The sequence below is a fragment of the Pezoporus flaviventris genome, unplaced genomic scaffold (assembly GCF_033815535.1).
Source record: "Pezoporus flaviventris isolate CSIRO_AGI_PZ_B2104156 unplaced genomic scaffold, CSIRO_AGI_Pfla_v1 ptg000016l, whole genome shotgun sequence".
Classification (NCBI taxonomy): domain Eukaryota; kingdom Metazoa; phylum Chordata; class Aves; order Psittaciformes; family Psittacidae; genus Pezoporus; species Pezoporus flaviventris.
The window spans coordinates 3,028,600-3,041,442 of NW_026892564.1; the positions used below are offsets into that span (position 1 = coordinate 3,028,600).

Consider the following 12,843-nt stretch of genomic DNA (forward strand, 5'->3'; position numbering starts at 1 on the left):
AGCATTGCTCTAAGGCTAATAACTTAGTTCTTTAAGTCTTGCGTATAATAGAGTTATTGTGAAGTGGAAAAGGAACCCAGGGATATGGCTTGCCAGGTGCTATGTTGGTGTGTTACCCTCATTATTTGCTGTTGCTGTGGGAGACATTAAAACCTCCTGCAAATTCTAATTTTTTAGAAATTGGGTTTATTTTTTCTTCTTTACAGCTGCACAACAGTGTGGAAAAGTAATGCAGGTTTAAAATACTGGGAACAGGGACTTGCAGAGCAGGGTGTAAATGGGAAATGATATACTGGTACAAAAATGTTGCACCAGAACTACGGCCTTGTCATACCCTCCCACCTTATATCATTGTACAGACATTCCCACTCTGAAATCAGTATTTTTAAACACATTTGATAGATGCCATCTTTTCTATTTGAGAGACTTCCTGAATGTTTGAATAAAACAACAGTTCTATGTGTTTCCCCAAGATAACATGATCGCATTCAGGAGAAAACATTGGCAAAGGAGAACAGGTTAATCCTATATACACAGATAATTTCTGGTTTTGGTCAGGACTATAAGTTCTGCTCTGAAGAGCTGTAGCAATTCGCTTAACATCAACTACTTAGAGAACATTTTCATTGCACTGCCTAGCTGAATGTATTTATATATATTTTTAGCAAGAAATATTTCAAATTAGATCGTCAGCTGTGATAATTGTAGCTGAAAAATTTTTATCTAAAAGGCAACCATATTAAAAAAAATAAATGAAACAAAGAAAAAAATATAAGGCAGACTTTTAGCTGAAATAAATGACCGAGCAGTACAAAGCAGGATGCAGGATAAAAATTTCAAGTGCCAATAAGCTGAGTCTAAACTCATTGAATGTTGGCTTAGAGATCTATGGAAATGAAATCCACAGTAAAGCTAAGAGAAAAAAAATATGTAATTGGCAGTAGCAAATTCAGTTATTCAATTTTTATGAAAAAAAAATGAAAAAGTCTAATCTACATAATTCGAGCTGTACTCTTCATAATAACTGGGTGGATTCCCATATCCTAATATTGTGCAGGTAGCTGTATACAGGCAAAGACCACATCTGTATTACAGTTCTGGCAATGATGACTCACCCTGTGTGTACCCCATGTGTTCTCATAGCAGCTCTTATAAATAGGGCTCAAATAAAAGAGAGTTGGGGTCATGGCTTCCACTGGCCAATATATTTATTTTCAGAGAGGCTTATTGTTAGGGAAATACCCTGTTGAACTGTGAGTGACCTTTTCTACCTCCTCTTGAAAATGTGTTATTGCTAGCTAGCGTACAAAATTAAAACCAGATATGCTCAGCTTTACGTATACCCAATGATATCATGTACAACACACACCGCTTGGTTTCCTCAAGAATATATGCAAGAGGAGTCCATCAGGGAAAAAAAACACATCAAATAATAGAATTTTAAACTACCTTTTCATCTCTTGTCCAGTTTCCATGATGGAGAGGTGATGTCACAGACGCTGATACACTTCTTTGCACTGTTTGATTACATAACTGACTGTGGAAAGAGTTGAATGTTCAATTTGCTTCTAAAACACAGATCTAAGTGTAATTCTGAAAATATTAAAATGTGCTTAACGTCAATTATAGTATATGCAACATAAAAAAATCTGGATTAGCAGCAACTGTTGTCTTCTGTTTCTGAAAACAGCATAATGGAATTAGTGAACAAAGATGCTCTATTCCTTAGTAAAGGAAGATACTATTCCTTAGTAAAAAATATAAGTAGGTATTATATCTGTATTTATACAGCCCATTCTACCTAATTCACTGCACAAACTTCAGCACTGTAAGTCTGATAATTAGCAAATAGATGGAATTATAAGATTCATTCCGATATGTATCATCCTGGAAATCCTTTCTATTAGCTGTGTTGCATTTCTGACAGTAATGAGATTTTCTTCTCCCTTTTCATGTCATGTTTGTTTAATAAATAAGAGAGTTAACAATAATGTACTCAGAGGCTTACGGAGACCACCTATTACACATAAGAGAACTTTCACAGAGGCCTTTCTTTCCTGGCTGTACAGAGAGCTAATTTTCTTAGAGTTACCCTGAACATACACAAGTCAATGGGACCTGATGAAATCCATCTGTGGGTCCTGAAGGAGCTGGCAAATTAAGTTGCTAAGCCACTGTACATCATATCTGAAAAATCATGGCAATCAGGTGAAGTTCCCGATGAGTGGAAAAAGGGAAATATAACCCCCATTTTCAAGAAGGGGAAAATGGATGACCCAGTCAGTCTCACCTCTGTGCCTGGGAAATCTTGGAGCAGATTCCCCTCGAAGGCATGCTCAGGCACGTGAAAAACAACAAGGTGCTTGGTGACAGCCAGCATGGCTTCAGTAAGGGGAAATCCTTCCTGACCAATTTGGTGGCCTTCCATGGTGGGGCTACGGAACTGACGGACAGGGGTAGAGCAGTTGATGTCATCTATCTGGACTTGTGCAAAGCAGTCGACACTGTCCTGCATGATATCCTTGTCTCTAAATTGGAGCGACATCAATTTGATGGGTGGACCACTCAGTGGATAAAGAACTGGCTGGATGGCTGCACACAAAGAGCTGTGGTCAATGGCTCAATGTCCAGTTCGAAACCAGTAACGAGTGGTGTCCCTCAGGGATCGGTGTTGGGACCAGTCTTGTTCAACATCTTTGTCGCTGACATGGACAGTGGGATTGAGTGCGCCCTCAGCAAGTTTGCCGATGACACCAAGCTGTGTGGTTTGGTTGACACATTGGAATGCCATCCAGAGGGACCTCAACATGCTTGTGAGGTGGGCTGATGCCAACCTCATGAAGTTTAACCATGCCAAGTGCAAGGTCCTACACCTGGGTTGGAGCAATCCCCGGCACAGCTACAGGTTGGGCAGAGAAGAGATTCAGAGCAGCCCTGCGGAGAAGGACTTGGGGGTGTTGGTTGATGAGAAAATGAACACGAGCCAGCTTCAGTGTGCGCTTGCAGCCCAGAAAGCCAACCGTATCCTGGGCTGCATCAAAGGGAGCGTGACCAGCAGATCAAAGGAGGTGATCCTGCCCCTCTACTCTGCTCTTGTGAGACCTCACCTGTGTACCGTTCTGGTGTCCTTAACATAAAAATGACATGGAACTGTTGGAACAAGTCCAGAGGAGGGCCACGAGGATGATCAGGGGGCTGGAGCTCCTTCCATATGAACACAGGCTGAGAAAGTTGGAGCTGTTCAGCCTAAAGAAGAGAACATTACATGGAGTTCTCATATCAGCCTGCAGCCTTCCAGTATCTGAAGGGGGCCTACAAGGACACTGGACAGGGACTCTTCATTAGGGACTGTAGTGACAGGACAAGGGGTAACGGGTTAAAACTTAAACAGGGAAAGTTTAGATTGGATATAAGGGGGAAGTTCTTTTCTGTGAGGATGGTGAGGCACTGGAATGGGTTGCCCAGGGAAGCTGTGAATGCTTCATCCCTGCTGATGTTCAAGGCCAGGTCAGACAGAGCCTTGGGTGAGATGGTTTAGTGTGAGGTGTCCCTGCCCATGGCAGGGGGGTTGGAACTTGGTGATCTCAATGTCCTTTCCAACCCTAATTATTCTATGTTTCTACGATTCTATGATCTTAAGTTCCTTTCTAACCCTAGCTATTCTATGATTCTACCCTGAGTCTAGATATTAAAGTTATGAGACAGCACTTATATAGCAAGAAGAATTAATATGGCTTATGACCCCTAACTGCTGGACTTAGAGTGTAACACTTCAAATTGCTACCCTTCCATAACAAGTTCCACTTACTTAAAAAATAGCTTATATTACTGAAGAAATGAGTTAATTTTCAGACAGCTATCTAATAAGTGTACACTATAAGACGAAGTAAGTGTTGATATGAGTACTTTTCTTAAGTGGGTCTGCATCTTCAGCTTATTGAGTTACAGAATTCTCTGTTCAGGAAAAAATGTTTAATGGTTGTATGATGATGGGCATAGTATAAAAGTAGCCTGAGAAAAACAAAATCAGGGAAAAAAAAAAGGCAAAACCAAAACCAAATGAAGCCAATAACATTAGTTTTATGTGAATGTCTTGTTTTTTCTCAGCTTTAAATTTGAAGGGTTGTACTTGTTCTTGGGTATGAATTATGAATGTTCACAGAAGCTGCATATATCTCTGCAATAAAATAATACTTGTATTTATTATGTAGGCTTTGTTTAACTGTTTCAGAAGTTCTTCATCTATTTGGTTTAGTACTGCATTTCATTTTCTTCAGCTCACTAGATTAGCCATCAAAAGACATCAAGAGACATTAAAAAATAATAATAATATTTAAAGGTTTCATTCTTAAAACCGTTTCCCTAGTGATAATCTGAGATCTTCATTATTACTCCACAGGCATTGATCCTTGTTAACAACAAAATCAACAAAATAAGCCCACAAGCTTTTGCTCCTCTGAAGAAACTGGAGAGACTTTACCTGTCCAAGAACAACCTGAAGGAACTCCCAGAAAACATGCCGAAGTCTCTTCAGGAGATACGGGCTCATGAGAATGAGATCTCCAAGTTGAGGAAAGCTGTCTTTAATGGACTGAATCAAGTGATTGTCTTAGGTATGAGCATAAGAAATTATAACAAAAACAACTCAGTGTTCTTTCAAGATGTTGTTTTTTAGCTCAATAGGTGATTTTTGGTAGAAAACAAAGAAATGTTCCAATAAATTGTACCTCCAAATTAGCTTTGACCTGAAGGATATACGTACCTACACTGCAGTACAGCTCATGACCATGTTTTGTTGGCAGAACTAGGCACCAATCCAATCAAGAGTTCAGGCATTGAAAATGGAGCTTTTCAGGGGATGAAGAGGCTCTCCTACGTCCGTATTGCGGACACCAACATTACTAGCATTCCAAAAGGTAAGAAATTCAATTAGTATTTCAGAGATTTGCAGAGGTATAATGCTACTTCTAGTCAGCTGGCAAAAACTGGTTATGGAAGCCTTTTGAGTCAGTCCCTAGAGTAGCCATTCCTTGAGTATTTCTCCTTTTTTGGTTAGTTGTTTTTTATTGGTTTGAAAAAAATTAGTTTTCGATTACGAGAAGCTCCACAATAGGTGTACTGTCGAAAGGAAGCCATTTGATGTTATTTTGTTTTTCTTGTCTCATGGCTGAAATATAAAGTGGAAGAATGTTTTCACCTTCCAACCGTGGCTGGTGAAGCTGATCAGCATTACACAGATGTATACTCATGTAGTATTAAGTGAAGTTCTACAAACATAAAATCAGCCCTCTATAAGTCTCTGGGTTTGAAGCCAAAAATACTATTCCTATAAAACCCAGAAACATATGCTTTTCTTAAAAGTACTTTATTGCAAATTGTTGCAAAAGAAGAGCAATTTCAATTTAACCTGTTAAGAAAAAACAAAAAACCAAACCAGAATGGTTCCAATCCAGAGGAAATTATATTGTTTATTCATACTTTATTCAGCAGATTGTTTTGAAATAGATGAAAACTTTTTGAAGATTAATACTAGTTGTTATTTCTTTCTTCCCACATTTCCTGTTTTGGATGTTCCTTTCAGGGACCTCCAATAGGTAAAATATTTTTTTCCTATTTTTTTTCCTGATAAACAGAATTTGCTAATTATTATATGCCTTACCTAAAATAACATTAAAATTATTTTACCGCTCTTTATATTCTCACTTTCTGCTACTGCTCTTTGTTTAATATCTAGGTGCAAAATATTTGTAGACTTATGTATGCTGATAGTCTGGTTAAAATGAAGGCACTTTTACACAATTATATGTGTACCATTTGCATAATCATGAAGGCTAGAATTCATATCTGAGAAGAATTTCATTTAGCTATTTTTAAAGAATTAACTGTTCTATAATTGACTTTAGGAGCTTAGTCTTATTTCATGCCAAATATGTTGCTAGTTTCCATGATTGTGTAAGTTCCTTGCTTCATTCAGTGAATTGTTCTTGGCACTGTCTAGTGAAAATATTTTTTTTACTGTAGAAGTGCCTCAGTATAACACAAGTCTCTTTAAAAAAATACTAATCCAGTTTTATCAAAAGTAAATTGATGGTGTGCTCTCTTTCAGGCCTCCCCCCATCCCTTACTGAACTTCACCTTGATGGCAACAAAATCACCAAAATTGATGCTGAAAGTCTGTCTGGACTCACCAACTTGGCAAAGTAAGAATAATTTTCTTCATTTCAAATAAAATATTGGTTGAAGTTGCAACCACTATGCACACAATTAGAAAACATCATTCTGGGCTTCATGAGTGTTATCATTGAAGCGGTACAAAATTTAGCAGCACAAGTTTCTATGGATTTGTGTACTTAAGAACAAAATTTATTTATTTATTAAAAAAAATAGATGATACAGCATAAATTAAAAAGTGCAAATTTTTTTTAGGGTGATTGCACCTTGCTAATTTGTGAATATGTTCTTGAATGTTTTTCTAACTTTAGGAAATGTAAGGAGAATTCCCAAAGATCAGTTATAAATATACAGAATTATTTGTGAATTAGTTCACAGTAGATAACATGATAAAAAAGTGAAATGGGACTTTATTAAAAGGTATTTTAATACTGATACTTTGAAACTTTTTTATGAAAATAGTAGTGTAATTGACCATTAATCAGATTACTGAATCTAATTCCTTGATCTTCATTTTAATCATTCTGCTTGTCATAGTCAAAGAAATCAAAAAAAGATTACTGAAAAACAGGAGTTAAGTTTACCACTTGGTAAACCACACTGGACATCAGTGTAGTGCAATGAAGTACATAGTAACTTAACACTTACCTAGAATCTGGCAACTCCAAGAGATAAATCTTTCTAGAGGTAAGTAAGACATCTCAACTCATGTTTGATGTTCATATTTGATTCATCCCCAATTAAAAAGAAGCTGCCCCTGGATTTTAATGAAAAAGTAAAAATACCATAATTATAAGTGGGGAGACTATGAAGCAGTGGTGTGGAAATGTAGGGCTTCTCAAAGCAGGTTTTAAGCTGTTCTATTCCTCTGAATTGCTCTTAGGCAGGCAACCTAAGCATAGTCAGAAATCCTGCTTAGCAAAGTTGAAAAGTAAGGCAGAATACAGACTGGTGGAAAAAGGAACACATTGGACATAACAGAGCATATAGTTTTAAATCTTCAGGAACATCAGTACAGGGTCAGATCGCTCTTCTCCTGGATCATATCAACTCATGCTCAACAGTGTAATAGCTGCCCTAAAGTACAGTCAGACCTAGAGAAACAGGTCATTATTCTGACTGTGTTAAGGTGTGTTTTGAACTTTAAAATGCTCCACACAAGAGCTTGGTGTAGATCTAGTGCTCATTCTCTTTGAGTTCTTCAGTTCTAGAAGGCCAGCAATATATGTCCTTTTCGTTCGGTTTTTCCTTGTAAAATTACTCTTAAGTCTTTCAAAAACCTTCATATAGTGCTTCTAATAAATCTCATTAATGTAAACCATACAAAGACTTTGCTGGTTACATGCAGAAATGAGCCTCACAGGAAGGTATACACATTACATAACTGATGTTTCTAATGTCTATAAGCTATTAAAGTTTACTGAAAAGATATAGCTACATACAGTGGGAGTTGCATCAAGCCCAAGGATGTTGAGCAGTGTGAAGTTTGTTTTTAAAAAGTGAAAATGAGCCAGCAGGGTTGCTAGAGACAAAAGAAAGTGTAAAATATTTGAGAATTTATTCAATTTTTAGATATGTTTTTGATGATGCTCTTCAATGATTTAGAACACCATTCCCATTTCAGGCTGAGGAAGTTGGGGCTGTTCAGCATGGAGAAGAGAAGGCTGCATGGAGACCTCATAGCAGCCTTCCAGTATCTGAAGGGGTCCTAGAGGGATGCTGGAGAGGGACTCTTCATTAGGGACTGTAGTGATAGGACAAGGGGTAACGGGTTAAAATTTAAACAGGGGAAGTTTAGATTGGATATAAGGAAATTCTTTCCTGTGAGGCTGGTGAGGCACTGGAATGGGTTGCCCAGGGAGGTTGTGAATGCTCCATCCCTGGCAGTGCTCAAGACCAGGTTGGACGAAGCCTTGGGTGATGATTTAGCGTAAGGTGTCCGTGCCCAAGGCAGGGGCGTTGGAACTAGATGATCTTAAGGTCCTTTCCAACCCTAACTATTCTATGATTCTATGACTAAATCGGCTAAAACATTGGAGAAATTTATATTGACTAATATAAAAGGAAGCAATATGCCAACATATTAAAGAAGACTGATTTTTTCAAATTCTTCCCTTCTTTTTTCCCATGGGAAAAAAAAAGAGAGATTATATTCTTTCCAAACATTCTTAATCACCCTGTATTTTACACCCTAATCTTGATTTATTTCATTTGTAAACATAGCCCCAAGTGATGGAGAGTTTGTTTGTAACACATTTAGATGAAATGTAATTACATATAATATCACTGCTTATGGGAGTTAGACTCACTTTTCTACAGACTCCTCCAATTTCACTCTTTCCCTTAAAGACTTTTCCTGCATGAGATAATGCAAGGTCGGATCTTTTCCGTCCTTATAGTATATGTACTTTTGCTTCAACAGACCAGTATGGAGTCAGACCTGCTTTTTTCGTGCTGGTCTCCTCATGTGTGACACATCTGCTTGTAGACCTGCATGTATAGCAAGTATATATATTTAGATATGTGACAACCAAGAATTTATAGCCTTCTGCCTAAGTGTTGTTTTTTGGTTTTTTTTCCCAGTCCTATTAAAAATGTTCACTATGAGCACCCATCACTGAAGTCCTTTATAGACGTTCTGTAGATCTTCAAACCAAATTACTCTGTAGGATCAAATACTACATGTACTCTACTCAAAAGTAAAAAGTTCTAATAATTTTTAAATATAAATTATATATTAATATAAATTCATATAAATTAATAAAAATTATATTAAGATGATTTTTAGATTATTATGAAAATTTTTCCAAACTCTAGAAAATATATGGGATACTGTGAACTGATATCTGAATGAAAGAAATCCATTAATGTCAGTGGGAGATCTCACTAAGCTCTCCTTTGATATTAAATATTTTGACAACACTGCAATGTTTAAATGAGTATGATATGGCTATTTTGTTTTATATGTATAATACTGAGAGCTTGCTTTGTTTATTTTTAAAAGGAAAAGAATAAAATACACTTCCATTCTTGGATAGCATTATTTCTGGGAACATCTCTGCCATAAAGATCAAACAAGAATTTTTAGTTCTGTGATTCTATACCAGGTCCCGATTCTGACTTTCGAATCTCTCACAAGCCACATAAAATTGCAGGTAGTAGATTACTGTTCATCAGACTTTCTTTAAAAGTACTCATCCATAGCAAATTATTAAGCAAATTATTATATCATAAGGCCTCCACTATTTAAAGGATGGCTACAAGGAAGATGAAGACCACCTTTTTACGAGAAGTCCCATGGATAAGATGTGGGCAAGGGCACAAATTACTCTTGGGGAGATTCCGACTGGACACAAGTGGAAAAGTTTTTACAACGAGAACAACCAGCCATTGGAATAATCTCTCCAGGGAAGTAGTGGATTCCCCAGAACTGGACACTTTTAAGATTCAGCTGGACATCTAGTCTTGGTCATGCTTTGCCTAGAAAGATTGGACCTGATATTCTATGATTCTGATTACCTATTTTAGATTTGTGAATTGATTCAGTTAGTAATAAGTCTCAGAGTATTTTTTTTCCCTCAAAATTAAGAAAGATTGCTTAAAGAAAGAAGATAAAGCAAACTAGATGAAGTAAATTTAGCCCTTACAGAAATAATTTCCACAAAATTATACTCCTGATGTTGGCAACATCTGCAGAATAACTACTGAATTCCTCACTGCAACACAGAGCACTGTAACTTAGGAGTTTCTTGTAAAAATTCTGCAGTTAAGTAATTGCAAACCAAAATAGTATTAACACAGAAATACATACGTAGGACTAGATTTTCCAAATTGGACATAAATGTGCTAGTAAACCCAGAATGTGGATTTATGAAGGCAGGAAGGATGATTTTGTAATGAAAACTCTGGACTGGAACCTAGGAGAAATGTGTATATCCCACTTCCGTCTCCTGCTGAATAGATCATTACTTACGACTCAACTCCTGTTTCCAGCCTGTAACATGGCTCTAACTACATAAGTATCTGATAAGGATGGGGCAGACATTTAAACTTAACAGTTCTGGTCACTTTGGTTTATGTAGTTTGACAAAGCAAGTTACAGCCAGTGTTTCTAAAGTCATACAAGAAACTCTTATTCAGTTTTTGGAGAAAGACTTGTGCCAGTGTACATACACAGTATGTGCTTGCAGTGGGATTCATCATGTAGCTCATGGAAGCATGCAGTACCATGAGCACATGTTTAATGAATATAACAATAATTATGATAGTTCACATCAGATGTCAAACATTTAAACAAATTTATCTAAACTAGTTGTAAGTGGTGACTCTGTACCTCGTGTAATACTGAAAATTAGCTGGTCTAGTCTACAGCAGTGATATAAAGAACTAACCCAAGAAAGATGGTTAAGTGGGCAATTTAACCTATTTGTTTGTTTGTTTCAGATTGGGTCTCAGTTTCAACAGCATTTCTTCAGTTGAAAATGGCTCTCTTAACAATGTACCTCACCTAAGAGAGCTCCATTTGAACAACAATGAACTTGTCAGAGTACCTGGTGGGCTGGGTGAACACAAATATATCCAGGTACTTATAATATGGCTTTTGAGAGCAATAGTTGAAAGATTCCAAATGGTATTTGTGCGGTTATTCAGTCTTGAACAAAAACATATACAGTATTTGTGAAAAAGTAACTTAGTGAATGTTTCATAAACTGTTGAATAGGCATGGAAAAGTTGCATATGACAAGATGACTCTTATTCTGATTTTTGTGTGGATGTGTATAGATCTGGAGGTGTGCATTCGTTGTCTCTGTGTGTCTGAGGGGACACAAGAAAGATGGAATTATGTGTGTACTTCAATTTCTTTTTTAACTCGAAAAATGCTTTCAAAGAACATTTCTTCTGTTGATTTTTTTTTTTTTAATTCTACTCAATGACATTTCTCAACTTTTACCAAGACCCTTCCATTTGGCGTCTCACAAAGCTGTGCCTTCAGGATAACAAAGAGACACAATGTGCATTTCACATCTGCAGTATTTTTGATGTCTGTGTGGCTGGGTAGCTAGAAATATAACCTCTGGGAACAATTAAAATTTGTCTTCAAGTGGACTAACATTTTACAAAGAAAACTCCCAAAGAATGAAGACTCTCAAAACTAAATCATCTCTTGCATGTAGCTTGGGAATAGTAATCAGAAATGGTGATTCTCAAGCAGAGTAATATTCATGAGATATCTTAAATTATCATTAGTGATTACTTTGGCTCTGAGTCCTGTTCAGTTGCACTCATGAGAGTGAAAGCATTAGAGCTAGAGAGAAATCAATTAGCACCAAATGCATTCTTTATTCAGAAGCACATGCTTCTGAACCACAGCACTGTATTAATAATTCCACATCTTTGACTCCTGTTTGGCTACAGTATGATCAATTGATAGAAATATTAGATTGCCTTGCACATTTTCTGCTCTTTCTGTAGAAATAATTTCTAATTGGGTATGCTCTAAGTATTTCAAAAAGTAAGAAGAATCAAACATTCGTTTGGAAAAAAGGATATATTGTTACTCCATATAACATTGGACAATACCTATCAAGCATTTGATACCAAATCATCTTATTTGTCACAGTAGCTCTGTTTCTCACTTCTGTACTTTTATGCTTTTCAGGTGGTCTATCTTCATAACAACAAAATTGCTTCAGTTGGAATCAACGACTTTTGCCCTCTTGGCTACAACACCAAAAAGGCTAGCTATTCTGGTGTGAGTCTCTTCAGCAACCCCGTGCAGTACTGGGAAATCCAGCCCTCTGCTTTCCGATGTATCCATGAACGCTCTGCTGTACAGATTGGAAATTACAAATAGATTATCTAAAGATGGGGTTCGGTTGTGTTTCAGCTAAAGTACCTGTTGTTATAGGCCTGTTCAAAAAAATTGTTGCTAACTATTAATGCCAAATACCAGAAAGTTCACTTTAAAGTGGAGATGATCCACTGATGTAGAATAAAAAAATCATTACAGATGTACAAGATCAAGCATACCATCAAAAGGAATTGCCGACTGTGCTTTAAACTGATTTATTTCAGCCTTCTTTTACAGCATGCTTTCTGTGGTATTTTTCAGTTTGCTGAATGCTACAGGTTTTCAGATTCCACTGTATATGAGATTCGGAGTAAATATTTGTCAAGCTATGATATTAAAAAAAAAAAGAAAAGATAGTAATTAAGGTTATTTTTATAGCCACACACGCAAAAATAGTAGAGGAAATAAGGACTCTCAAGTCATCTTGAGACCTGAGAAGGCGAGAGTTACCTCCTTTAAATTTATTTCAAACCCTGGAGGTTTAAAAATATCCACTAGAACACTAAGCCAATTCTGAATGTATCTGTTTAGCAGAGCAAATAAAGTTGTTGCTAATGTTATTATTTTGGAAAAAAATACAATAAATTCATATTGTACACATAATTCTCTAAAGTTTGCAATTCTTCTAGAGCAATGCTATTCAGGATTAGCCTAACATAATCCTACTGAACAAAATAATGAGTAGTCTGCAGTACAAAACCTGTAACCTCTGTCTGGAGCTCTAGGACAAATCCCTCTCACCTTAGTCACAAGAGCAGTTATAATGACTTCAGTGAGACTGCCTTGCAGAGTATGGTATTAGGGTTTGGTCATTGGTATCA

At 36.8% G+C, this 12,843-nt stretch overlaps 1 protein-coding gene across 1 annotated transcript in view; it reads left to right on the forward strand.

Annotated features, from left to right (window-relative positions):
• DCN (decorin) overlaps positions 1 to 12,625 on the forward strand; it is a 40,763-nt gene extending 28,138 nt beyond the window's left edge. Inside the window, exons 4-8 of the mRNA XM_061454599.1 lie at positions 4,400 to 4,613; positions 4,803 to 4,916; positions 6,107 to 6,200; positions 10,615 to 10,753; positions 11,831 to 12,625. Of these exons, the coding sequence (XP_061310583.1) occupies positions 4,400 to 4,613; positions 4,803 to 4,916; positions 6,107 to 6,200; positions 10,615 to 10,753; positions 11,831 to 12,025 (756 nt within the window). The 3' untranslated portion in view covers positions 12,026 to 12,625. The remainder of the gene's footprint in view (positions 1 to 4,399; positions 4,614 to 4,802; positions 4,917 to 6,106; positions 6,201 to 10,614; positions 10,754 to 11,830) is intronic.
• Positions 12,626 to 12,843: the final 218 nt, after the last annotated feature.